The sequence below is a fragment of the Thamnophis sirtalis genome, unplaced genomic scaffold (genome assembly GCF_051295495.1).
Source record: "Thamnophis sirtalis isolate CommonGarterSnake01/CBP01778 unplaced genomic scaffold, rThaSir2_p1.2 scaffold_8, whole genome shotgun sequence".
Classification (NCBI taxonomy): domain Eukaryota; kingdom Metazoa; phylum Chordata; class Lepidosauria; order Squamata; family Natricidae; genus Thamnophis; species Thamnophis sirtalis.
This window is the reverse complement of record NW_028261388.1, coordinates 54,644,673-54,671,541: the sequence shown is the minus strand read 5'-3', so window position 1 is coordinate 54,671,541 and position 26,869 is coordinate 54,644,673. Positions and strand designations below refer to the sequence as shown.

Here is a 26,869-nt window from a genome sequence, read left to right as displayed (position 1 = left end):
TGGAACAAAGAGAGAATTCAGCCAGTATCTTGCTTGCATGGGTTTGTTAATGCTTTCCCAAGGGACTGCCTGCATCTAAATTACCCATCCTGGTCCTCAGCAACCTGTTCCACTCATGTACAGAATAACAATCTGATGAAAACACTCTTTCATGAACTTAAAAACAAGATAATGTTTTTGGGAGAGAACAAAATGATGGATAAATTGCTTATTAAATTAAATCATTGCATTTTCTTTGAAAACTCAAGGTAGTGGAAATTTGGGTTTTATTTTATCTGCATAACAGTAATCTATGATGACATGTTAGGCTGAAGAAGTCAGGGTTCACATTCACTCTGCAAGCAATATGTCTAAGTAGGGACTTGAACTGGGGTTTCTCCAAGTCCAGCATCTTCATCCCTCCATTATACTAATATTGGTTCACTGGACTGGAGGATAGCAGCACCTTTTCCTTCCCCTTATGAGAGAGGACTCATAAACTGGGGGGAAATCTAGACAGAACTAAGCAGGAGAGGAAAGAAATAAAACATTGAACAAGTGAAGGCCAAGATTAAAATTAAAAATATAAAAGTGGCTAGGAATTGCATAACATTTTAGAAAGGGGAAAAGGCTGCAATTGATTAGGCAACAATGCTAAGTAATTGTCCCCCACCCCCACCAACCTTAGAGGGAAAAGTTGATAAGTTTAATATTTGTGTACATTATATTTCTGCATAAAGACACTACTTTACAAATTTTCAGCAATCAAATTTCAAGAAAAGCCACAAAAGAAGTGGCAGTTAAACCTTGTATTCTCTCATAGCACCATAAATTCTAGATCACATATGAAAATATTTACCTTTTTTCATCTTGATATACATTGGATTAAAGATTTGGTTTTTTTTTTACTGCTTTGCTATAGTAAATCTGACAGCTAATTAGAACAATTAAATTATATATCACCATTTTTATTTCAGGAGAGGGGGCAGGGACTATGGCCACAAGTCTTAATATCAGTAATCCAATAACCATTGCCTCTAGAGGTGGTAATATGTACTGTCTATTTGCAACATCTTCAACATAATCTAGAATTTTTTTAAATTAATACTTCTGATCAAAGACTACTAACAGAAGAATTTTATTTGAAAGTGGTTAGTTCCTCTGTGCTGAGTGGCACTTTCTCCCTAGGATTGTAGCCTTAAGGAATCAATTGGTTCTGCTGCTATTTTATATCTTGTGTAATCATGATCTCAGTAGCTTTAGGTCTTTAGAATCTACAGTATGCAAATATTTTCCACTTGGGACTGTATTTTTGAGAAAGGTCTTTGGGGAGCACATATTTTATCAGGCACTTCCTCTCTGCTGTCTTTCCCATGATTATAAAAGTATACAATATAAGGAACTATGTAGAAAATTAACATCTAAGGAGCACCTGAGACAACATTTAAAAGAAAAGTTACAGACAATTCTGACTTGATATTATTAATCCTCCATTTTTCTTGTTTATCTAATAACACACAAGAAAAATTAATAAAATTTTCTGCTTTTCTTTTCTGTTCCCATTATCAGTGCTGGATACATATACAAATGCAGCCTTGAAAAATAATTTTAATTAAGAGATAAAATAAATCTTTAAAGGAATCATATTGGTTGCATTAAAAATAGTTCTTCATATCTCTAGAGGATACTGTGCATTTTATTGCTATGGTAACCATAGTGAATCATGCACCAGTGCCATGGAAACACATCAAGAGTATTCCATTGGGAATTCAAAACAGGTTTTGGAAAACAGTATCTATATATCTATTTTTCAAATATGTTAATATATTCAGTGATTAGGTTGGTGGAGATAAAAATAAACTGACTTGTAAAAAAAAGAAAGGAAGAGAAAGTATCATCTTGGGTATCTCAGTGTTATGCTGAATACATACGAACTTCTGTAAATATGAGAACAACCATTGTCCCATTTTACAAAGGATAATACTCTGGCTACTTTCTACTCTGATTTAAATATAAAATTGGAGAGTAAAGAAATTACCCATCAAAAGATAACATTTGGAGGGCAAACTTAGTACATCTGATCAGGTCATGGTGTGGTATGGTGTTGCAGATTGTGTATGTTCATGTGGGTTTGTGTCTCTTTTTTCTATATCAACAACCTACCACCTACCTACCAGTATACTCAAACTCATGAGCAAATCTGTGACTTCTGTCACATTTTTTGAGTTACACTCCATTTTTGTTTTGGCAAAATGCATATAGCCCACATAGTTAAATCTTTTGAATTGTCTTCTGATCACTTAACACTCTACCTTTAATAAGCCTGATCATGAGAAATTCCCACAGCACCTTATTAAATTGTTTATTGTTTCTAGCTTCCTGCTTTCGGTTAAAATATATTACATAAACAATTCTTACAAAAAAAAATTAAAATGTCTTTTTCAAATGAATTATAAATTATGTAGATTTATGGAATGCCCCTAAACCACTTACTATGTCTTGCATTTGTTTAAAAATTCAAGGACATGTTATTATTTATATATTTATCAATGCATGAAGTTCCTTCCATTTTGACAAGGCTCTTCAAAAGGCAACAGAGCCAATTCAATAGGATCCATAAAACCCAATAATCTGAAACTATATTACATTATGTTACATCATTTTTAACTTTATATTGTACAATGGTCATTAACTACTCCCCAAGTCCCCATGGCCTTCCAGAACAGCCAACATCTGGAAGGCAATGAGGATTGGAGCTACTCTTATCTCAGGGGGCAAAGCTGAGAACTGTCAGAGAGAATATCTTGGCTGCCTTACTTCTTGGTAGGTGGAAGCTTCAGTAGGCACTCTCTGTTCACTCAGGCTTGTTGAGTAGAAACAGTTGAGAATATGAGATCTTGTAGACTCCCTAGTTATCTGCCCTAAGCCATTCATAACTGCCTTCAGAAGCAAACCACAAATTAGAGCAACTCTTCTAGCAGAATTGTTTAGTTACAAAGCGATAACATGTCTGTCTCATAAGCAGATGGGACTCTGCAATTTGTATTATTTGAAGTTTCTGGGTGGTCTTCAAAGGCAATCCTATGAAAATTATAGTAAGCTACATGTGAAGTGAACAAATCATTAGTGCCTCCTATTGTACAGGGTGCACAACTGAATTTGGGCACAGGCCCTACTGGTCATAGCTTCCATCTTCAGGGTCATGTGTTAGAGGATTTCCAAACTGTGAAGTTGCTCTTCCAAATTGTGAAGTTGCTCTCCAATAATTTATATCTTATGCTTTGGTATTGCTATTATTTCATTTGTGTGGTTTTGTCAACTCCTGAAGCCTTTCCAACCGACTCTCAAGTTGCCATAAGGCGATAGGGAAATCGAGCCTCGCAGCTGTATCAGGGAGTTTGCACCTCAGTCAAAACAAAGTACATTCCAGCCAGCAAATGTCAAGGCCATTTTCATGGAGATCCACAGTGGCCAGAGGGAAAGACCTCTAAAACCCGCAAAATTGCTTCGTTGGGGAATGTGACTGATGACACACCTTGGGGGGGAGGGGGAAACAGGGTCAGAGCCAAGGCGTGAATTAAGTGAGGTCAGAGTTGGCTTCACTTGGTACATGCCAACATTACGTTCCTAATAAATAACTGGATTTCTTTTGAACTTCAGCTTGATATTCATGTAATTAAGGCATTGGTCAGAACCCTAACAGGTTTCTTTTTTAAAGGGGGGGGCTCCTTTTTCTCCTATTAATATTTCTTGGTTCAGGTTTTTGTTTGTTTGTCTTTAGTCTTTCATTGTTTCTTTCAGTTTATCTTTTGTATCTTTTAACAAATATTCATACTGATGGTATCTTACATTGGTTATCTTTCCCATTAGTTTTATGATTGTAAAACAAGTTTGGGGACGAGGACCAAATTTAGAAGCACACAATAATAATGGAATACCTGTAGGCCGTACCTCCCCCTCCTCTCACAACTACTAACTGAACCCATTCAGGAAACAGCAGAACTGCTACAAAATGTTTTTACCCTGAGTCTTCATAGGCAGTCCCAAATACTATGGATGACACTATAAAAACAGCTACAAACTTTAGTGTCTATAGAAAGTGGCCATACTTTCTTCACTCCTGTCCTGCTATGAATCATTCTTGAAAGCAATCAAAGGAGTTTCAGTGAATTCTGTTTGCCAAAGATTTAAAAGAACCATTTCTTCTACAGTTCTACGTAACTGTTGTCCCGTCACCTTCCCATTGAGGACAATAGGTATAGCACAGTACTTGTTAATCTTCTTAGTATTTATTGCATGGTGAATTTGTTCTGCACTATGCTCACCTATCTGCTAATAATGAAACTGAAGCAGGTCCCATGAGAAGGGCTGTGCCTCTCTTGAGGCTGCTGGCACTTTCCCATTTGTCTGCTGCCTGAACCCATCTCCTTGATTTCTCTCTATCTGCTTTAACTAACCATAAGGAGAGGGTCAAGCACATAAATGACAGAGTTAGGATCAAGAGAATTCTACTCGGAGGAGAGCCTTCTCTGTTGCGGCTCCGACACTATGGAACAATCTCCCCGTGGAGATTCGTACCCTCACCACCGTCCAGGCCTTCCGCACAGCCCTCAAGAACTGGCTAACCCGTCAGGCCTGGGGATAACCTTATTTCGCCCCTCCCGAATGCTGAGTGAATGTTGAGTTTTATTGTCTAATTTATCTGTGCACATTTCTTTTTTCGTATTGTCCCACACTCCCCTTCCTTTTTTGATTGTAAGCCGCCCTGAGTCCCCTCAGGGAAAAGGGCGGCCTATAAATAAACAAATCTAAAATCTAAAATCTAAATCTACTACTAGCTTGGGTTGCACAGCCTCAAAAAGTTTCAGATAACAGCAAAAGATATTATCTCATCAGGTTTTATCAACCTGGTTGCTAATCTAGAGCACATATGAGCAATTTTATCCATTAAAATGATTAGCAAAAATCGCATTTTAGATCTTATGGCCCATCTCTCCCAAGATGGGCCATAAGATCTCTCCCTATAAAATATGTATTAACAAATGAAAAACCTGAAGCAATATAAATAATTTTGAATGGAAGGCTTTCCATGGAATGAATGTTTTTCTATATTAATTAATACTGTACTCAGGGACATTTTTAGATACCATTTATTTTTTAGTTTCCGGTATGTCTAGCTCAAATTTAGTGAATAAGCTGCTATATCATCAGTTTAGTTCTGTAATTCTATTTTTTTTTATTTATTAGATTTACACATACAATCAAAGGAGAACCACGGGAAAAACTAAAAGGGACAAGAATAGATTTACAGTCATTGTAAAATTAATTTAAGAAACTGACATATATTAATCTCATAGTTTTAAGTTAAAATCAGGTTATTGTGCCATTTGTAACTGTAATTGGTATGCCTCAAATTTTAGCTTTTAAATCAGAATTTAAAAAATATAATAATTTCAGCCTAAGAATATTGAATATAATTAAATACAAAACAGCTTATAAATGCCCAACAGTGGCCAAGGGACTGGAAAAGATACATTCATACTCCAATACCAGAAAAAGGCAATGGTTAAAAAAAAAATCCAGCCATGAAACACTTGCATTTTTATCATAACAGTCAAGATTTTACAATCCAGACAACTGCAGAATGTGGAACAAAGATTGTCAGAAAGTTTATGTTCAGAAAACACTTCAGATCCCATTGGTAACATAGAAGAGGCAAGATAGTTCCAAAACGACCGGTTTGTTGTTCATGCAATGGATTTTGACTGTATAGTCCATAACTATGAATTATGAATAGGTCTTTAAACATGGGTATATCAGACTACTTCACCTGCTCATTAAGGAATGCATGAGATGATCCAAAGGGGGGGGGGGGGGAAATGAAGCAAAATCTAAAGCAGTGGTAGTCAACCTGGTCCCTACCGCCCACTAGTGGGCATTCCAGCTTTCATGGTGGGCGGTAGGAGTTTGCTGTAACTCTTGCTTTATATATTTTATAAAGTAAATTTACTTCCCTACTTTATAAATCACGTTACTGTGGAACTGGTGGGCGGTTAGAAAATTTTACTACTAACAGATACAAATGTGGGCGGTAGGTATAAAAAGGTTGACTACCCCTGATCTAAAGCATACTATACATGTATCAAAACTGGGGAAGGAATGCACCTAAATGCTTTAACTTGTATGAAGAATGTATCATGAGAAATTTAACGAGTTCTACATATTGTGGCTGGTTCAGAGCGCTTATGAAATAAAGCTCAACGATAGATTTAATATCTATATATTAAAAACGGAGACACATTGATACTAGTGGGATGTTACTAGTAGGGAATCAGATCGCTCCTGTTATTGTGGGGAAAACACCGCAGAGTGGCTTTCTCAAAATACGGAATTCAGCAGCACTGCCACCTTTCAACGGGACTTCTGACTGTTTTGAGGGCTGTAGGTTGAATCTGCTTTATTTTAGACAAGTATAGATTTCCTAGTTCTTAATCGGTTTTATTCTGTTTGTTTAGACAGGCTGTAAACTTTTTTCTTTTTAAACTTAGCATTCTGGAAGAGGCCGAGCGGCTGTCACAAAAAAAACACTATAAACTCTCGCCTTTCCCCCCAATTTGAAGGCCTGGACTTGGAAGTCCCTCGCCTGCCTTCCTTCGGGAAAATCGGTCATCTTGGAGGCGAAAACCGTGTGCTTAAAAACTTGCTTCTGCAACCTCTGCCCGACCAAAGCTTCGTCCTCTCCAAATCCTTCTTCGGCACAGGATACCCGGGACCGCCTGCCCCGGTTCTCTCAGCCTCAACTGTAGCGGTCACCCCGCACCGCTTCGGCGCCCCGCAATCTCCCGGGCAGCGGCTCTCCTACCACTCGCGTCGTAGTCTCGGTCGCACCATAGCCCGGCGGCGCTTCCCAAAGGGGAGAGGAAGGGAACCACCGCGCAGGAGGGGAGTCTCCCCTCAGGGCTCTTCGTCGTAAGCCGCGTCGCCACCCCCACCCCCCGGCCCCAGCCTGATAATCGGGCGCGTTCCCCCTCCTCCATCCGTCTAACCTCGACCAATCGAAAAGATGCGCACGTGATAAGTGTTCCCAACGATGACTTCATCCCTGGTGTGGGATGACGTCAAATTCAAGATGGATGGAATCACGGCGGTGGCGGCGGCGCGCGCGGGTGAATCGTAAAAGAAGACGGCCGAAGGGGGAAGGAAAGGGTGTGCGCAGAAGGTAAGTAAGAGACCCCAGTTGTTGCTCCTTTAAAGTGGGACTCCTCCTGGACAAAGGTTTGGGTTTGCCCGTGCACAAAGGCGTCTTTTCCTGACGTAACTCTGAGGTATATTTTCCCCCTACCGAGTAGGGCTGCGGTCTTAAGCTTCTGTGTGCGCCTGCGCCAGTTACAAAACGAGTTCTTAACCCTTCACAGCGCATGCGTGAGTCTTAATAGACGCGTTCACGCTGTGGCATACATTCACGTCGTTGTTTTTATTAGTTGCCTAGCGCGCATGTCTGTTGCCCATTTTTAGCTCATGGATGCTTTCTTTTCTGTGTTGCGCCTGCGCTTTGCCCATATACAATAGCGTTAACCGCCTACGCGATTAGTTTAGGAATAATAATTTGGGTGGGGTATAATTGAGCGCAGTGAGCATGCGCCGAAAATGAATGTGGAGTAATGGGCTTTGAATCGTATGATGTCATTTTGGACAACACAATTGGGCCAGTCTCGTTCTCCGCGGAAAAGAAGGGAATGCACCTAATGTTGATGTCTAAGTTTCAGGGTTCATTAACACTGTATGCTTTTTCCCATCAGTGCAATCATTTCAAATGTTGAGGTTCAGCTCCTAAAATTCCCAGGCAGTATAGGAATTATTTATTTTTTATTTAATCATTTATTGTGAACAAATACTTATGAAAGTTAAAGGTCAAAATACCCGAGGGACATTATAATTTGAGAAAGTTGTGTTAGCCAGAGATAACAAAGTTTGAATTGGGAAGCCTTGGGATGCAGCCTGTACAAGTACAAGTACTTCCTTTAAACTTATTTTCCCTGACTAATATTCTCAAGGTGTGTTTAACTTAATACTGTGATGATTGGAAATTATACGAATAATGTCCTTATACATTTTAGAAGAGCATTTCTTTGACCTATAAATGGATTACTTTCCACATTGCAGTTTCCTGGGAAACCACACATGATTAGAAGCACTGCTTTCATTAAAGAGTTTTGAAAAGGATGTTTGCCTCCTGATAAAAATCAATCTTTAGGAGGTTTTGAATTTCATGAGTGATAACTGATTAATTATGTTTCAAGCGCCATTATTACTAACGGCTGATTAGTTGCAGCTGAGTGTAAAAAAAATCATATTTATATCATCAGCGAACATGTTTCTGTAGAAGCCCACTGGGTAAAATACAGAGGACAAAATCTGTTGCACTTAGTGGGAAGGAGAGGGAGCAGAGAGGTATGGGGGAGTTTTGAACAGTACAGAGACAGTCATCAATCACAGTAGACCAAAGATAGGAAGTCTGCAACTGTCTATGTATCCACAACTATAATTTCCACAGTCCCTTGTCACTGATCTTGCTACCTAGGGATCATTGCAGTTCAAATTAACTGGCAGACTTTCAGCTCATACTTTTTTTTCTGGTCTCTAGCAGCACCCAATTGCACACAAAAGGCAAATTCAGGAAAATAAGATCCACTACAACAGCAGGGTCAAACTCAATTTCATTGAGGGCTGCATTAGCATTATGGTTGCCTTCAAAAGGCCAGTAGCCAAGTCACCATAACTAGGTGGGTATGGCTGGTTGGCCGTGGCCTGCTTGACGCAGCTCATTGGGCATAGTTGACTTGGGACTGCTGGGTCAGGGCGAAATAAGTCTCACTGGCTAACTCAATGTGAGGACAATTTGGTGCCTCACAAGCTCCTCACCTCTCCAAACTGCTGGCAGCCAAACATGTGCACACGGGCATACCCCCCACATTCTATATTTGGAGGCTTATTTACAGAGAAAGGAAAGGGCCTTCTCCCCAAGCCTAGGCATGATTGGCAGTTTACAAGCTCAGATATGGATAAAAGACTACAAGCTTGAAATGGTGTGTTTGTTTGTGTGTGTATGTATGCATAGCACGCTAAAGGAGACATTCAATCCCAGACATCATTAGCGTTTCCCTGTCCGGTGCCCACTTCCAGCAAAGCAGGAGGTGGAAGACAATGCTACTGTGTGTGTGAAGGCACAGAGGAGAACGTTTACAGCAAGCAGTTTCCTCCAAGTCCAACTTCTGCCTTGACAGATCTCTGGAGAGAAAAAGGAGGAGGCAAGGAAGCAGCACTCCTTGATCCTGGATGAGGGAGGCTGGACCTTTTTGAAAGGGAATCAATGCTTCCAACCGTGTGTGCTAAGGATACTGGCTTGATGGGACAGCCTTCCCTCACTCAGTTCCCCCACCAGCCCTTCCAGAGATCTGTGCTTCCACATGCAGCAGCATTGCCCTCCACCTTCTTTGAAAGTGGGAGGGGGCAGGCAAGGCTGGAAGAGGGGATCCGGAGGTCTCTGGTAAAGGAGGATGAGACCAGGGTGAGTGCCAAAGCCTAGTCCACCAGAGGAGTCTCGCTATCCCTCTCAGGCCACATGGAGGATCCACGGATGGCAGCACAGGCTTCCCAGAGCCCTGGGCAGCAGAGGGCAAGCACCCAGCCCGGCCCTCCTGCTCCTGGGGCATTGGGACCCATAGCCCAGCTCAGCCCAGCCCCGCTTACCCGAGGGAGCGCCCAGCTGCACTTATCTCCTTGAGGCTCCTGTCGCTATGCTCGCTCTCCTTGGGCAGGTTGCTTGTTGTGGGTGTGGGAGAGAAAAGTTATGGATTGTCTTTCCATGTGAGGAGACCATGTTTTGTAACCAAAGCATCATGAGCAATAGGATGGGAGACTACCAGGACAGGACAGGACAGGACAGGACAGGACGAAGCGGCAAGGGGATGGCAAAAGGGCATCAGGACTGCTGGTGGCAAAGTACTAAGGCAGGACTTCTCTCAGACCCTCCCTCTCATTCCAATCTGCCTGCCTCCCATACTTCCTTCCTCCTTTCCTCCCTCCCTCCCTCCCTCCCTTCCTACCCTCATTCCCATCTCATCCCTCCCTCCCCCCATGCTCAGAAAGGGATGAGGGGAGGGGAAGAGGTTGGCAGCATTGCCAATGGCTGGGCCAACGGTGGCTCTGGCTTTCCCAAGTGGGGGCTGGGGCAATCCCAGGAAAGGAAACTCCTTGTGGCCATGGAGATGCTGGTGGCTTGTGCAATACTGATCTACAACTTCGGAGTGGCTATGGAGGCCAGAACACATGCCCCCTGGTCATGCGGATAGGAGGCAGTGAGCATGCAGAGCCAGGCATCCCCAATGACTGTCTTGCCCCGCAGGCTCACCATGTTCTGAGTCCTTCCCTTTCACCAGGATGTCTCCAGGGTGGCCCCTTGGGCCCGATCTAACCACATTGTGTGTTTGACATGTCTACATTACAACTGCCTCCTAATTTGCCTTGCATTTAAGAATATGATCCTACCCTACAACTGCAGTTAGCAATTCTACTTTTAATGTCTCAGTAGCGCTAGGTTGATATTAAAAATAGTTGGAAAACAACTTGAGATACCATTATTTATATATATATTAAGCAGAAAATGTCCAGAGATGTTGGACAATAAACCTCAGATATTTAATCCAATGGAAAAAAACTGAAAGCTCTTACATTTTATTTTCAGAGGACCTGCAAAATTATCTATCATATTTAGCTAGTCGCAAGAAAATTTGTATGAGGCATTAACAAATAAGAAAGAGTTCCAAGTTTAAGAAGAAATTATGTTGGACAGAGCCATGTGACTTACAGTAGTAATGAAGTCTGCTTGTCTGTATTGTTTCTTTTAAAAATACAGATGCAACCTGGCTGGCTCAAATATTAGAGGCTATAGTTGGAAGTGAATCCAACCAGGGTAGTTCTGTTCTGGGATTCACAAACAAGTTCACCTAATTTCAGTGGTCCAGTTAGGATTCCGCAGATGTCGTTTAAATAACATAGACAATCACTGATTTAGCCCAACTGTCTGTCAAAGGAACGTCTTAAGTGCATGCAACTATTTGTATATATGCTGAACCTCAGATTCAAAACAACAATTATTTGTAGCAGGTGGGTGAATTATTTCTAATGGGCATGAACTGAGCACTCAGAATACCTAACACATGACTAGGGTTTGTTTACCATTGTATCTAGAAAAAAAAGCTGACTATAATTTTTTAAATTAAATCTATACTATATTTTACTTTTTTATTACCTATTGTGTTCAGTTTATGGTTTTTTTAATTGATCATGAATCATCAAGTCATCAAGTTTCATGTCTTAGCAACCACATAGATTTAATTGCAAATCATTTTATATTTTGTATCCTTTGTTTATTTGGGCGAGGGGGTTTAAATACTAGAGTAGATCAAATTGCCTTCTGCTCAATGTTCATTGATGCCTTTGTCATTGTCACTACAATGATCATTTGTCTCCAGCATTTTCCTATATCACTGATGCCCAATATAGGTGCCTTCTTGCTTTAGCTGGACAAGTGAGATGACTTTCATGAAGGGAATATATATACGTACACACATACACACATTAACTTGGCATGCATTTATGGCTTTCTTTGCTCATGCTCTTCCCTCCCAGGAACACACACATACTTTGTCATGATCAGGCACCATAGCAGGAGTTAAGGGCAACGAATTGTTAGGGTAATTAATCATAGGAAAATGCAACCAAAACATGAAATAAAATCAGTTAAGATATTAGATATATTAAGCAATCAGTGCACATTTTTTTGGGCCATACTGAGATGTTACTTTGTCCAAAAGCTTGTCTGATCGAGAACATATTTTTTGCAAGAAGAACATCAAATATTGAGTTAGTTTGGCTTCTTTAACCGACAATTCCAAAATCTAGAAGCAGTCCCTGAAAAGATCCCTTTCAGGTCCTCAGAAATGTACTGTACTGAGGGTAGGACAGAAAAAGGAGAGGTGTTTTTTTGGAGATTTTAAAAATACAATCAGATTCATCTGAGAATGAATCTAGTTCCATTGCTTTAAAGAGTTAGAAGTTATAATCAACTACTTTGAACTGTTTCCAAAACAGATTGTTTCCTACTGAAATTACATTCTGAAAAGAGAAGTCCTCAATAAAAACATTAGTATGGTTATTCTTACATGTTCAAGGAGCAGTAATTACTCACAAAATTCTTTTGGATGTTAATTTTTTTTTACAATAGACATAATTTCTTTTTTCCCCATAACAGATCACATGACATAAAGACTTTGTCAAATTAAGGAGTAAATGCAGTCCTGAATCTAAGATTTCTCTTGTTTGGAAGTATTTTCAAGAAGAAGAAGGAAAACATTTCTGGTACGTTCTATTTATTTTTAGTAGTATGAATTTAGGATTAAATTTCTTGATTTCTTTTGATATTTCAGTTGTTAAAGAATAAGACCTTTTGCAAATGTAATGAACTATCTTTGAACATTACTGGAAAAAAGCACAAAGAGCCTAGTTCCACTTTTCTCTTCCGCATGATTGTGAAGGGAGACTACTTTAAACTATTTAGATTATCCATTACATCTGAAATTGGGGAAGATGATTCTAACAAATTTGGAAGAGAAAATAGAGACTTGGGGCTATGGCTATAACAGATAAGAGAAAAATATGAAAGATGCTTGCTGCTTACATTCATATAATACTAAACTTGTTCTAGTATTATATCAGGTCAAATGCATTTCCATACATTGTTCCATACTCCTTACATATTTTAAATGAATATGCTTTGCATATCCAATAAAAAGATCTCATGAATCAACTCAGCAATTACAATGAAAGGCAGAAAATAAAATATTAAATAATAAATGTTGGATCCCATGTAAACATTTCAGCCAGCAACTAGCAGAAGAATATTTTTTGAAGGACTGTCTACCAGATCATTATCCAGATAGAGTGATAATATTTTCACCTTTGATGCAAAATGCAGTTTCTGTATTTTACAGCAAAGAAGACACTAAGAACAGAATTAAGTCTCTGACAATGCTATAATTGCCCAAATGTGAAATTGGTATATAGTTAATTTCTCTAGTATTGAAGCAACCTTGTGTACTTGATTTAGATCACAATATCTACAAAAAGCAGAAGAACTACTAGAAGACAAAGAATCTTACATCCCAGTGAACATTAATGCAACACAAAAACTAGACAATCAGATCAAGAGAAGTATCCATGACCTCACTAAGAAAGGCCAAATTACCAAAGATAAACAGTGGCAGATAAGAAAAGGTGGACTCATCCTTTTATGCTTCTACAAATGCCCCAAAATGCACAAACATGATATACCTCTCCATTCAATCGTATCAATAGTGGGGACCCCTGCCTACAACATCACAAAAGAATTAACAAAAAGGCTTTGGCACCTCACAAGAGGAAACAAACATCCATCAACTTTCCACTACAGTGCCTTCAAACAATCAGAGACATGACTATAGAAGAAGACAAAATCATGGTCTCATTTGATATCACAGCTCTGTTCATGTCCATAGATTTGGAATTAGCAAAGAATTTATGTCAACATTGTTCCATAGCACAGTTGATTTAACCAAATTACACGGAGATTGAAACACCCAAGGATTATGGATCTCATAAACCTCTGCCTAATGACATATTCCAATTTGATGGACAAACTTACCAACAAATTAAAGGTACACCTATGGGATCACCAGTTTTAGAACTTATAGCAGAGGTTGCTATGTAACATCTAGAAGCTATAGCATTTCCACAAATACAACCCAAAATATGGATCACATATGTAGATGAAATCTTTACCAATAAAAAAAGACTAATTAGAGAACATCCACAGAACCATCAACAACATTTTCAAAGGAATCAAGTTTACCAGGGAAGAAGAAAACAACAAATTGCTTCTCTTGCTGAACAGAACTTTAGTTAGATGAGCACAAACACTGCAGCAACCCTGAACAGCAGAAAAAGGAAACAGTATTTATGCAACATACTCCAACAATGGATACCCATGCAACTTTATCAAAAAGTGTCTGACCACTCAACCCAATACAGTACAACCAGTACAAGCTCTAAGAAGAGTAACACTGCTATACATCAATACTGTCTCAGAAATCACCAACAGACTATTGCAACCACTTGGAATCAGCGTAGCACACAAACCAATAAAAACCCTTTAAAATATCCTAATAAATAAAAAACCCAGCAACCCCAGAAGAAAAAACAGTAGTTATCTACAACATAATAGTATAATGATTGCAACAACCACACATAGGACAAACAGCCAGAAGACTGACAGAATGCATCCATGAACACTAGCATTCAAAATACATGATGAAAACTCTTTAAGTTCATAACATATGCACAGATACAACCATAGTCTCAATTGGGAAACTGATCATCATGGAACCGTGATGGCGAACCTATGGCATGTGTGCCACAGGTGGCATGCAGAGCCATTTCTGAGGGCATGCGAGGTGTTGCCCTGTCAGCTCCAATGCACATGCATGAGTTGGCCAGCTGATTTTCAGCCTTGATTGACACGCAAATTGTAAATTTGGGAATGGACTTCTGATTCAGGAAGCCTCCTGAAGCCTCTGGAGGGAGAAAAACTGCCCAGCGGGCAACCTGGAAATCCATTCCCGAACTTCCGGTTTGTGTGTTGAGCCTTTTTTTGCACTCCCCAGGCTACTTGGTCCAACGGAAGTTGGAAAATGGCCAACCTTCTGACCTCTGGAGGGCCTCCGGGGGGTGAGGGAAGCCCTTTTCACCCTCCCCAGACTCCTAGAAAGGCTCTGGAGCCTGGGGAAGATGAAAAACGGACCTTCCAGGCCCACCAGGAGTTGGAAAATGGGTTCTTTCTGGCCTCTGGGGAGGCGGGAGAGACCATTTTCACCTTCCCCAGGCTCCTATAAAGCCTCTGCAGCTTGGGGAGGGCGGAAAATAGACCTACTGGGCCCAGGTTTGAAACGGGCCATTTCTGGCGTCCGGGGTGGGCCGGGGGAAGCTGTTTTCACCCTCCCCATGCTGGGGGTGAATGCGCGGGACAGCGGGGGGTGGGTCATGCACGCATGCGCAGGAGGCACAGTGCGGGGGACATTAAATTATGGGGGTGGGCACACAAGCATGTGCGATAGCGCACATGCTTTTTGCACCCGAGGCGAAAAAGGTTCACCATCACTGTCCTAGACCAAGCCAATCAAAAATGATATGGAATTTCTAGAAGTTTGACACTTGACAAGAAACACATAGACATAAACAATATATACTATGGAAAAGAGACAAACAACATGCCAAAAAGGGAACAAAAGAGACCAAAACACCTCCCTACCAGCAATTAGAACCTATATGAACATAGATTAACTCCAAGATTAACATCATCAACAATTATCTTAGTTCAGATTCAACCCACAATGAGTATATAATACCCCTTGTTCTACTTTATTAAACTGGGATTATTCCCTTTGTATTTAGAATTAAATATGAATTAAAATGAAGCCTTTAAACATTTAACCAGTTTTACTTTCAATTCAGTCTTTATTTTTATCAAGTTTTACAGAGATGTAGTGAAAAGCTAAAACTTTTTTGTTTTGTTTGCTAAATATTTAAACTATGCAGGGGGGGAAATTGACTTTTTCTCCTTTATTGTGTAGTAGGCTGATTATACATTTTACTACATTATAATATTGATTTAATTGATATAGAATGTTACGCAAGTTAAAAATCTAAACAAAACATATTAAGGGCATGTTATGCTTTGGAGATATTATTTTTAAAATGCTTTTACTTATTTTTATTCCATCTAAATTATTTTGTGAATGTGAGTCTGGTTTTTTTTTGTCTTTCAGATAAACTTAATCATGGATGGACTTTTGCATTATATAAATCCCGCACATGCTATTTCTCTTTTAAGTGCTTTAAATGAACAGCGTCTGAAAGGACAACTTTGTGATGTTGTTCTCATAGTAGGAGATCAAAAATTTCGAGCTCATAAAAATGTTCTAGCTGCCAGCAGTGAATACTTCCAATCTCTATTCGCTAAGAAAGAAAATGAATCTCAGTCAGTATTTCAACTTGATTTCTGTGAACCAGATACCTTTGATAATGTATTAAACTACATTTATTCATCTTCTTTGTTTGTTGAGAAAAACAGTCTGGCTGGTGTGCAAGAGGTAGGCTACAGTCTTGGAATTTCCTTTCTTACTAACATTGTATCTAGAAGTCCTCAAGTTCCTTTGCCTGCATGTCCAATCAAGAAAATACTATTCCAAGAAGATGATGAAAGTGCCTCCCAGAAAAGAAGTGTCATCGTTTGTCAGAGCAAAAATGAAATACAGGGGGGAAAGGTTGGTCAAGCCTCCCATGATATAAGCCATAGTTCTAATATTTTGTCAACAGTTGCTATCAAAACTAAGTGGTCACAACCATCAACTGAATTTCAACACAGCCTATCACTAAATGAAAAGAGGTGGTTGAAAGATAGTTCTTTAAGATACTCAAAGACCCATGAATCTTCAGTTACAATGGATGATCAAAGTAAAATGAAAAGAAATGCAATATTATCACAGAAATCTTTTGTAGAAAAAGAACTGGCAGTTGATGAACTAGAAGAAAGTGATCAACTATTAAGAAGAAAGGCAGAGGAAATATCCTTGAAACAGGTTTGTCCACCCGTTGAATCTGTATGCGGTTCATCAGAAGCCACATTTTTGCTGAAGGAAAGAAACAAAGGAACTAGTTCAGGTGAAGACAGGAATTTACTATACTATTCAAAATTAGGATTAGTAATCCCATCTAGGATAGCTGGTCCTGAAAGCCAAACTACTGACAGGAGTGGTCCACTTGTAAAAAGTCTTCTTCGAAGGTCATTGTCAATGGATAGTCAAATTCCTATATCTTCACCTTCTATTGATTTAAAGCTTTCTCAAAGATCTTCAGTTGGGAACAATGCACAAGGAATAATGTTGAATGTAATATCACAAAAGTCACCCATTAAAGATATTTCAGAAATAGCAGCTTCTGTTGATAAGACACAGATAATGCCTCCACATCGTCTCAGATCCTTCAGTGCTTCTCAATCAACAGACAGGGACATGAATTCTCAAGAAGTACAAATTAAAATGGAACCTAGCAGTCCACTTTCAGATCCATCTGAAATTATAAGAATTACAGTGGGAGATACTTTATCATCTGTCAACAAAAATGACTGTTTTAAGATAGAAGATGACCACAGAGAACTCACTAATTCTCTTAAAGCAGAAGATAGTGAGCTCAATAGACTTCCAGCCAAAAGAAGATTTCAAGCAGACAGAAGGCTACCACTCAAAAAAATGAAGGTAGCTCAACATATTTCCACAGAGTCAGAGGACAATTTTGAAGAGAATTTGAATCCTGTACCCTTTGTTGATTTTCCAGATTCTGATGTTAGCAGAGATGAATGTGGTGAATTGGAGGAAACAAAGCCTAACAAAAAATTTAAGTGCAAACACTGTCTTAAGATTTTCCGGTCAACAGCAGGCCTACATCGTCATGTCAATATGTACCACAATCCAGAGAAACCATATGCTTGTGATATTTGTCATAAGAGATTTCACACAAACTTCAAAGTTTGGACCCATTGCCAGACACAACATGGAATTGTAAAGAACCCCTCGCCTGCTTCTAGTTCACATGCTGTCTTAGATGAAAAATTCCAGAGGAAATTAATTGACATTGTAAGAGAACGGGAAATTAAAAAGGCTTTGATTGTTAAATTAAGACGTGGAAAACCAGGGTTTCAGGGACAAGCTAGTTCACAAGTTCAACAAGTCATCAAGAGGAACCTTAGGTCAAGAAATAGAGGAGCTTACATTTGTACCTATTGTGGGAAAGCATATCGCTTTTTGTCACAGTTTAAACAGCATATAAAAATGCACCCAGGAGAAAAACTGGTTGGAGGAAATAAAACTCTTATTAAACCAAAAGAAGATAGTCGCATTGAAAACTCAGTGGAAAACAAAAAAGTTTATCAGTGTCGTATTTGTAATGCTAAACTTTCGTCTCTTACTGAACAAGGAAATCATGAGCGGCTGTGCCGGAAAGCAACAGTTTGTGCTTACTGCAGTCTTCTGTTTTCTTCTCCAGAACTGAAGCATGACCATGAAGTCACATGTGAATATAAGAAGCTCACTTGCTTGGAGTGTATGCGAACTTTTAAATCCTCCTTCAGTATTTGGCGCCATCAAGTTGAGGTTCACAATCAAAATACTATGGCTCCAACAGAGAATTTTTCTTTACCAGTTTTGGAGCACAATGGTGAAGTAAGTAATGCTTCAAAACCACATTATCAAGCAGAGCCTAACAAAATTGGCAGCTTTCTTGCAGCTAAAGAAGATGGTGTGTTTAGTGATTCCTCAGAGCAAATCAATTTTGATTCAGAAGATTCCTCATGCCTTCCTGAAGACCTTAGTGTTTCGAAACAGCTGAAAGTTCAAATCAAAGAAGAACCTATGGATGATGTAGAAGAGGAGATATCTGAAAGCAGCCGGGAACCAAAGGAAGGCATTGCTAATAAGGAGACTGGTTTGTGGCCCTGCGAAAAGTGCGGAAAAATTTTCACTGTACACAAGCAGCTAGAGCGTCATCAAGAGCTTTTATGCTCAGTGAAACCCTTTATTTGCCATGTGTGTAATAAGGCTTTTCGAACCAATTTCCGACTATGGAGTCATTTCCAGTCCCATATGGCACAAGCTTCGGAAGAACCTTTGCGAAAAGAACCTGAGATGTGCTCTTCTGCTAATTCTCCTTCACCACCACCTTTGCCTCCACCCCCTCCGCTACCCAAAATACAGCCTTTGGAACCTGATAGTCCTACAAGCCTGTCAGAAACCTCTTCAGGTAGTGAGAAGTTATTTGTCCCACAGAAGTCTGACACACTTTTTTATCATGCTCCACCATTGTCAGCTATCACATTCAAAAGACAGTATATGTGCAAACTTTGCCATAGGACATTCAAAACTGCATTTAGTCTTTGGAGCCATGAACAGACACACAATTAAAGAAAAAAGTTTGAAAAGAGTGCCTACAGATAATTTCAAATATCTGTTTAATTTCTGTGATGTTTCTGAAATTGTATCACTGAAAGTAGAATATATATATATTACGGCATACACATGCAAAGGGGAAAAATCCTCTCAAAATTAAACTTGAAATTTGTGATGCTGTGTTTTGGATATAGAAATGAAAGTAAACTAAATTTATCCTTACTAGAGAAAATTGTGCAAACCTTTTGATATTGTGATTTCAGATTTCCTAGTTATAGAATATTTGCATTCATTAAATCTGAGTATATATTTCTCATAATGTTATACTGGTAAACATGGATACATGTAAAAAGAATCAGTGACTTAAGTATTTAGAGTACAGCAAAATTTCATGCTAGTTGTTTTTACAGAAAATAACTCATGAGCTCCATATATTAGACATTCATTTGATGTTAAGGGAAGAAGTGGATTGAGTGCTTCGCTGGGTTGGCCTTGGTCCTGTTGAACATTAGCAATAATGAATAAAACCTCAATTGAATTAACTTGACCCTTATTGAAAAAGGTTGCTTATCATGGAATAATTTCATGACTGGAATTTTCTGAATGAATATTGTACAAGATGTACGGTAATCAAAGATTAGCAATATGTGAGCATTTGGATTTTTATACATAGAGAAGTAGTCCTCAACTTATGATCATAATTGAACCCCAAATTTCTGTTGCTAAATGAAACATTTGTTAAGTGAATTTTGCCCCATTTTACAACCTTTCTTACCACAGTTGTTAAGCGAATCACTGCAGCTATAAAGTTAGTGACATCGTTCTTAAGTGAAACTGGCTTCCCCATTCACATAGCTTGTAATACAATTGCAAAAGATGATCACATGACCTCAGGATACTGCAGCCATCATAAATATGAATCATTTGCCAAGCATCTGAATTTTGATCACATGATCATGGGGAATGCTGCAAGAGTTGTAAATGTGAAAAACGGTTATAAGTCACTTATTTTCAATACTGCTGTAACTCTGAATGGTAATTAAATGAACTACCTGTACAGTAGGTGTGAACCTTTCTTTTGCTGCCTTAAAAAAGATTCTTAATGTTGGAATACAATACAGTGCTTATCTGATCCTCAGAGGCTGATAGCCTTATATTTTAATACACAGAATTAATGTAAGAAGAAGAAGCAAATTTATATTCCAATACAAACTATTTCATTTTTGAATGAAATAGCATTTAATAGATATTATAAATTAAATTATTTGCTTCTGATCCATTTTGGTGCTTATGTTTCATTATAGTGAAAAGTATGAATATGAACATTTTAAAAATGAGAAAATTCATTTCCATTACTGGGCAATAGAAGGCTCAGCCAAGGCTGCAAAAAATTGTTTGGGAAAAAAATTCAAATGTAAATAATTATGTATGTATAAATGAAAAATGAATAGAAAATTTATTTTAACTATGCTTAGGTGAAAATGCAGGAGGAAATGCCACACCCAAAAGCAATGTATTTCACAAATGAAAATCCACAATGAACTTTTCTATCCAGTATCCTACTTTTACCACTTTTTTGTTTTATTCATTTAAGATTAAAGTGATTAAAATATTGAGCCATAATCTAATGCAATTTTAAGCCCACTGATTTTCCTTGGCCAAAATGCTGTGTACATTAAGTGATATTCAAAATAGTGTTTTCAAATGTTGTGTGCTCTTCAATTTCATAATTCCCTATCAAATATGGCCAGTTTAGAAACTTTTCAAGCAATCAATTTCAATGTGTGTTTTATATATTTATTCACATAGACACCTGCACTCATGTACATGTACAGTTGCAGCATCTATAAACAACTTTCCCAAACATGCATGTGTACTCATCAATTGTAATGCAACATCCTTACATAAGAATTCTTGTTCATTGATTTCTTCTTTTGGTATAATGCAATCATTGTAGTAGACAAGTTTCATATATATGCAGTCCTACAATTAAAATGGACTGAGACAGTGGGATGATGAGTTGTAGCATCCATATATGCCTAAATAGAATACAGTAGCCTGCCAAGCAATTGGACTTCTATTTCCTGCTCAAAAATTAACATTTAACCCTGGTTTATTTTAAGTTTGACCTAGTGTCCATATATTAGAATGAATGATAAGAATGTTGTAGATGCATCAAGTAACATTTTAGATTGTGATATAAGAATATTTTTTTTTGGAGCTAGAGTAATTGCAAGATTCATTTATGCTATTTAAAAACATAAAGGGAAACTTGTTGGATTTCTAGAAGAAAAAAGAATAGAACACTAATACTGGACTCTAATAGAAATGAAATATGAGCAGTAAATAAAATATCATTGTCAGTCACGTTATTAGAGCAACTTAAAATATTTTTTAAAATTAAAAATAAGATCTATAAAATACATGTGATCTAGTGAGCTCCACTTAATGTTTATTGGGGTTTAAACATTTTATTTTCGATAGTCGGCTGATCAGAAGTTGCTGTAGAAAATATGGTTGTCAAATCACTTTTTGATCAAAAATAGTAAATTCTTGAATGTCCATGATCCAAATATTGTAAACAAGGTAAGAAAGACAGAAATAAGTTTTACAAGAAAGCTGTATAGCAAACATTGAGGCCCTTGCATCCAGCTTCTGGTCAAATCACACTTTATTGTGGGAATTGTAGGATATTTCTGGGCATCAACAGTTGCTTGGAGGAGTTACTACATTATTTCTATTGATATCCTTTTGTGCCACTTGTCTATGCTGATGATTGAGAAGTCTAACCAGGTTTTCATGGTACATTATCCATACTTAAATGAACTGAGTTCCCAAGATCATATGATTTAGGTTCTCTCACCATATTGGGCTACAATGTAGTTAGTGAGTGGATCAGAGAAAGGCATTTGCAAAACATGCTATTACAAAAAAGTTATATGATTATATCCATCTGGCCAATAAATTCTCCCCAAGATAATTACTCTTCAATGAATAGTGTGTTGTGAGAAGAAAGTTTTTGTGAATGCTAACTCTAATATGATGGACCATTTTTCTCAACCAAAGGCCATTCTTGACCTTTCAGTGGCATGATATAGGGTAAATTCCATGAAATAGTTGAGGTCTGAGGGTGGGGGTGGGGACTAGATTTATATTTAATTATATTAAATGCATTGAAATTATTATACGGGCATTTTTTACTATTTTCATACAAATCAATTTCCTTTTGCCCTGCTGTCATATGAATTACAATTTAACAAAATAATTTGAATACAGTAATTTTTGGGGTCTGCATACAAGGCTTTCAAACACCATTTGAACTGGGCTCTCAGGTTGTGAACCTGTTTAATAAAGCTCTATCAGAAATATTTCTTCAGAACCAATCTTTATATTATTAAAGAAATTTAGAACTAATTGTGGTCAGAATTACAATTTTGAGCATGCTTTTGTGTATTCTTTTTTTTTAAAGGGAAACATCTGACTTTAATTTCCTCAAGCTATAAGAAAAAAGCAATAACTTTACAGGAAGTTTACAAATAAGTTATCTTCTTATTCCAACACTAAAACATGTATTTTATTTTTAGTTTGAAAATATAAATGAATGTATAAAAAGCTAATATCTCTAGAACAAGGTTCATACACATACAGTTCAGTGGTGCCCGGCGGCATCCACACAGACATGTGCAGTGCGCACATGCATCTTAGCACCTCTGTAAGTCTCCGCGACGCTCCAGATGCTCAGCGGAGCGTCGCACAGGTGCTGTACGCTCCATGCACATGTGCGGAAGCACCGAAGATTTAAAATACCGGTAAGGAGCTCGGGTGGGTGGGTAGGCCCTCTGGAGCACTGTACTGGAACGGTATCCGGTGCTCCAGGCATACTCAGGTATGCCCTATACACAAATTTGCTCATTCCCATTACCACAGCATTTAGCTTGATTTCTTTTAAACTGTGCACAACGCTTCTGAATCATACTTAAACCAGTAACACAAAGGTTGACTTTTATAGATTAGAATTCTCATTTCTTTCAGCCACTTAACTATATTTTATTTTAGTAGGGCTTGTGTTAGAAAGTCTCCAACTATTGAATGTCTACTATCAACTCTTACCAAAAATGCTCTCCCCACCATGAAGTCTAGATTTAGTAGAAACTCTTCTACTAAGCCTTATTTAATAAATATATATATTGCTTCAGAGGTGGGTTCCTACCAGTTCGCACCGGTTCGGTAGAACCGGTTCGTCAAATCTTATCAAACCAGTTAGAAGAGGTTCCACCAGTGGACCTGGAAAGCAGGCCACACCTGCAGAAGAGGTTCCAAAAAATTTTGAAACCTACCACTGACACACACACACACAGACTCAAACAGAGAAAGAGAAGAAAGAAAAAAAGAAAAAGAAAAAGAGATGAAAGGAAAAAGGAAAAAGGGACAGAGAGAGAAAAGGAAGGAGAGAAAGAGAGAGAGAGAGAACACATGGCCAGCAAGCCACTCCCACAAAGGAGGCCATACCCACAGATTTGGTTTCGAAATGTTTTTGAAACCCACCACTGTATTGCTTGTAATAAAAGAAATATCAAAATACATTTTATTTACAATAATATAAGTATTTTTTGTATTATACAAACAATATAGGCATTGATTTATTGCTCAGATATACATTCTATTAAATATAGTTCATACATTCTAATTTAGAACATAACATGAGATAAAGATTCAAAATTAAAAATATCACAATATGCATATTATGATATATAACTATTTTAGCTATATGTATTTAGTTTAATTACTATTTGCAAATTCATACCATATTTGCAAAAATGACATTTGAAATTAAAGTTCATTAAATAATTGGAATTCTACCCTAGCAAAGATTTATCATTATCTACATATGAATGTAGATTCTAAACAATAAAATTTTAATATTTTATTTAAAATGAGTGCTATACTATAAACCCTGTTCATAAATTAATCTTTCTAAAAAGGTATGAAATAAGAAAATTCTAAAAGGAATCATTCTAAATTTGCATGCCTAAGTAGCAAATACATATGAACAGTGTAGCATTTTAACAAAAAACTTGTTTTTGTTTTTGTAAAGTGGAATGGATAACAGCCCAAGTGGTTCAGAAACATCTTCAGTTATTTAACTGTGGATACTGGTTACTCTAAGTAGCATTTGGTTCAGTGAAAGGTATCTTTTTATCATCTTCCAATAATTGCTTATTGAAAATCATATCCTATTTTTAAAGATGCATCTGCTTCTTCCATCTTTCCTAATTAGGGCAGCAATGTTCAAGTTTTTTTAGGGAAAAGCACTGCTGCCTCTGGCACTGTAAAATAGCTGAATATATCCAGTAATCCTCATAAAACCACAACAGCAATTGAGCTCAGCAAATCCTAATAAATCCTACCTGCCAATACAGTCAGCCAGTGTTTTTTATTGCGAACTACATCACACCCTTTTAATTATTAAGATTTCATCATAAGATCTTCTTGTGTTTCTTTGAATGATGTACCTCTTGGATTATATGTAGACAGAAATAGAAAGAGGAGATGTTAATGGTTCTGCAGTCATAAGTAATTAAATTGATTTTTGAAATAACATGATTTACTAAACCAGGGCCTTTAGAAGCTACAATAGGCAATATGGTCTTAAATTGATAGTCAATTATTAATATTTAATTAAAATTAATTTAGCATTAATCTTTTAGCTTCTGCTTGTTGTGTTAGAAGAGCACTGTTTACATTTTATTGCCTGAATGTTGGATACAATTAAAGCACACTAATTTTCTTCTTCCTGCAATGGTAATTATCTAATCAGTATTAAAACCAAATATATTGCTGACCACAAATGCAACAAGGAAGTCATTTTTAATAGAATAGCTGGGTTACTTTATGTTTCCCAGTAATAAAGGAAGATGAGCACTCTATAAGGTTCTAAATTCACCATTATGAAATTCAGTACATTTCATACACTGAAAAAGATATCTAAAATTCAACTTTCCAAGGTTGATTAAAATTATTTTACTTTTTAAAAAAGCCATTGAATTCAGTAGATCCAAATAGTATCCTATTCACTGTTTTAGCACTTGCATGATAAGCTGTTGAGATATTAAAATTTCCAGATTTTTTTTATAGTTCTTGTATATGAATTGTGTGGAATGCATAAAGTTTGTATTTCTGTGAGCGGTTTTTTTATAGTACTTTACGCTTTATTGTCCTTAGATGATTACACACAAAACCAGTTTCATTTTGAGTGTCTGTAAAGTGATTCTGTATAGCCAACAGACTAAATTTAAATGCTTGACAAAAATAGATTTTTAAAAAATATGACAAGAGGCCTACTTTTTTATGATATTGCTGTCTAATTTTGGGGACTACATTAGAAAAGCACGTGGAGTAATCATGTCCAAGAAATAACCAGGAATATAATTTTAATTCTATTTTGAGTTTTTTCTGGTTTTAAAGTAAAGATATGTAACATAAATCTGAAAGCTGTTGTTATAATTATGTATATCTTGTATACATCATTTTGTATACATACATTTACTATGCTAACTTTAAAGTAGAAATCTAACTTTTTAGAATTGAAAAGTCCTAATTTCCCATTCTTTTAATGTAATGTTGCTCTTTTGTATTACTTTTCTACTGTATGTTTTAATTATATAGTTCATTATTAAGAAAATATGGAGTAAAATAAACTTGTTCTCTAGAGTGATTGTCTCATATTAAATATCATAACAATATTCCAGTGGTTAATAACAAAATAAAGTCCTTGTTATTCAAATAACCAAAATCACCAAACAGCATTATGTCTTGGTGTCATAAAATGTCACCCTGTTCATGGCATGTTTACTTGGGATAAAGTAAATGCAGATTAACAGTTATATTTTATTCAGGCTGCTCAGATGTAAACCCTAAATCAGGGGTATCAAATTCAAGGCCCAGGATCTGGATCCACGCTGTGGGGTGCTTAGATCTGTCCCACAGGGCCACCCTGGAAAGGCAAAAGGATTGGCCAGAAATGCCTCTGCCAGTGAAAAGGGAGCTTGTGAAGGCTACGGGTGGCCCTCCCAAGCTCTGTTTTCTCTGGCAGAGCTCTCGGGCCACCACAGATGCCCCTGACACAAGTGACATTGAGCTGGCCATGCCCTCCTTGGCCATGCCCACTACACACACACAAACACACACACAGCACACACACACACAGCACACACACACACACACACACACACACAACACACCAGGTCAAACATAAACCTGATGCAGGCCTCAATGAAAGTTTGACAGCCTTGCCCTAAAGAGTTCAGTTAAGCATACTTACAGATAACTACCGGTATTAGGCTTCATTCCCCCATACATAAATGGAGTATTGAAACTATAAACCATGCACATTTACCTGAATATATCCTACTAAATGTAGTTAGATCCTTTTTCAATTAAATACAGAATTGGAAGATACTTAGAAATTTTTCACATAACCTGAAGTAATAGCTAGATGAGAAAGTAGCACATAAATTATATCCTTCCAAATAGTTTTTCATAATCACATTACATATTGTTCTTCTACTACCCTTTTCTGTATTATCAAAGTTATATGATCTGTCATGAGAATTTGAAAGTGATTGCTCAAACTTCAGTTCTCCAACATTTAGCAGTGGCATGACTGCCATCTATTGGTTAATAATTCAACAAATCAATAATTTAGGATAAGTAAAAATATATCACCATTTCTGATAAGCAATAACTAGAATTTGAAAGCAACATTAATCATGGTTTCAATTTAGGCTGGTGCTAAG

The 26,869-nt window shown here is 37.6% G+C and overlaps 1 protein-coding gene across 2 annotated transcripts; it reads left to right on the top strand.

Moving 5' to 3' along the window:
• Positions 1–6,985: 6,985 nt before the first annotated feature.
• ZBTB21 (zinc finger and BTB domain containing 21) lies at positions 6,986–20,130 on the top strand. 2 transcript variants are annotated; one of them, XM_087721692.1, is made up of 4 exons: positions 6,986–7,198; positions 12,293–12,399; positions 13,148–13,733; positions 15,900–20,130. In XM_087721692.1, exons 3-4 carry the CDS (start codon positions 13,665–13,667, stop codon positions 19,086–19,088), a joined length of 3,258 nt encoding a protein of 1,085 aa, XP_087577818.1. In that variant the 5' UTR covers positions 6,986–7,198; positions 12,293–12,399; positions 13,148–13,664; the 3' UTR covers positions 19,089–20,130. The 2 variants fall into 2 exon arrangements, with proteins under 2 accessions (XP_087577818.1, XP_013917068.2); XM_014061593.2 differs by lacking the exon at positions 13,148–13,733.
• Positions 20,131–26,869: the final 6,739 nt, after the last annotated feature.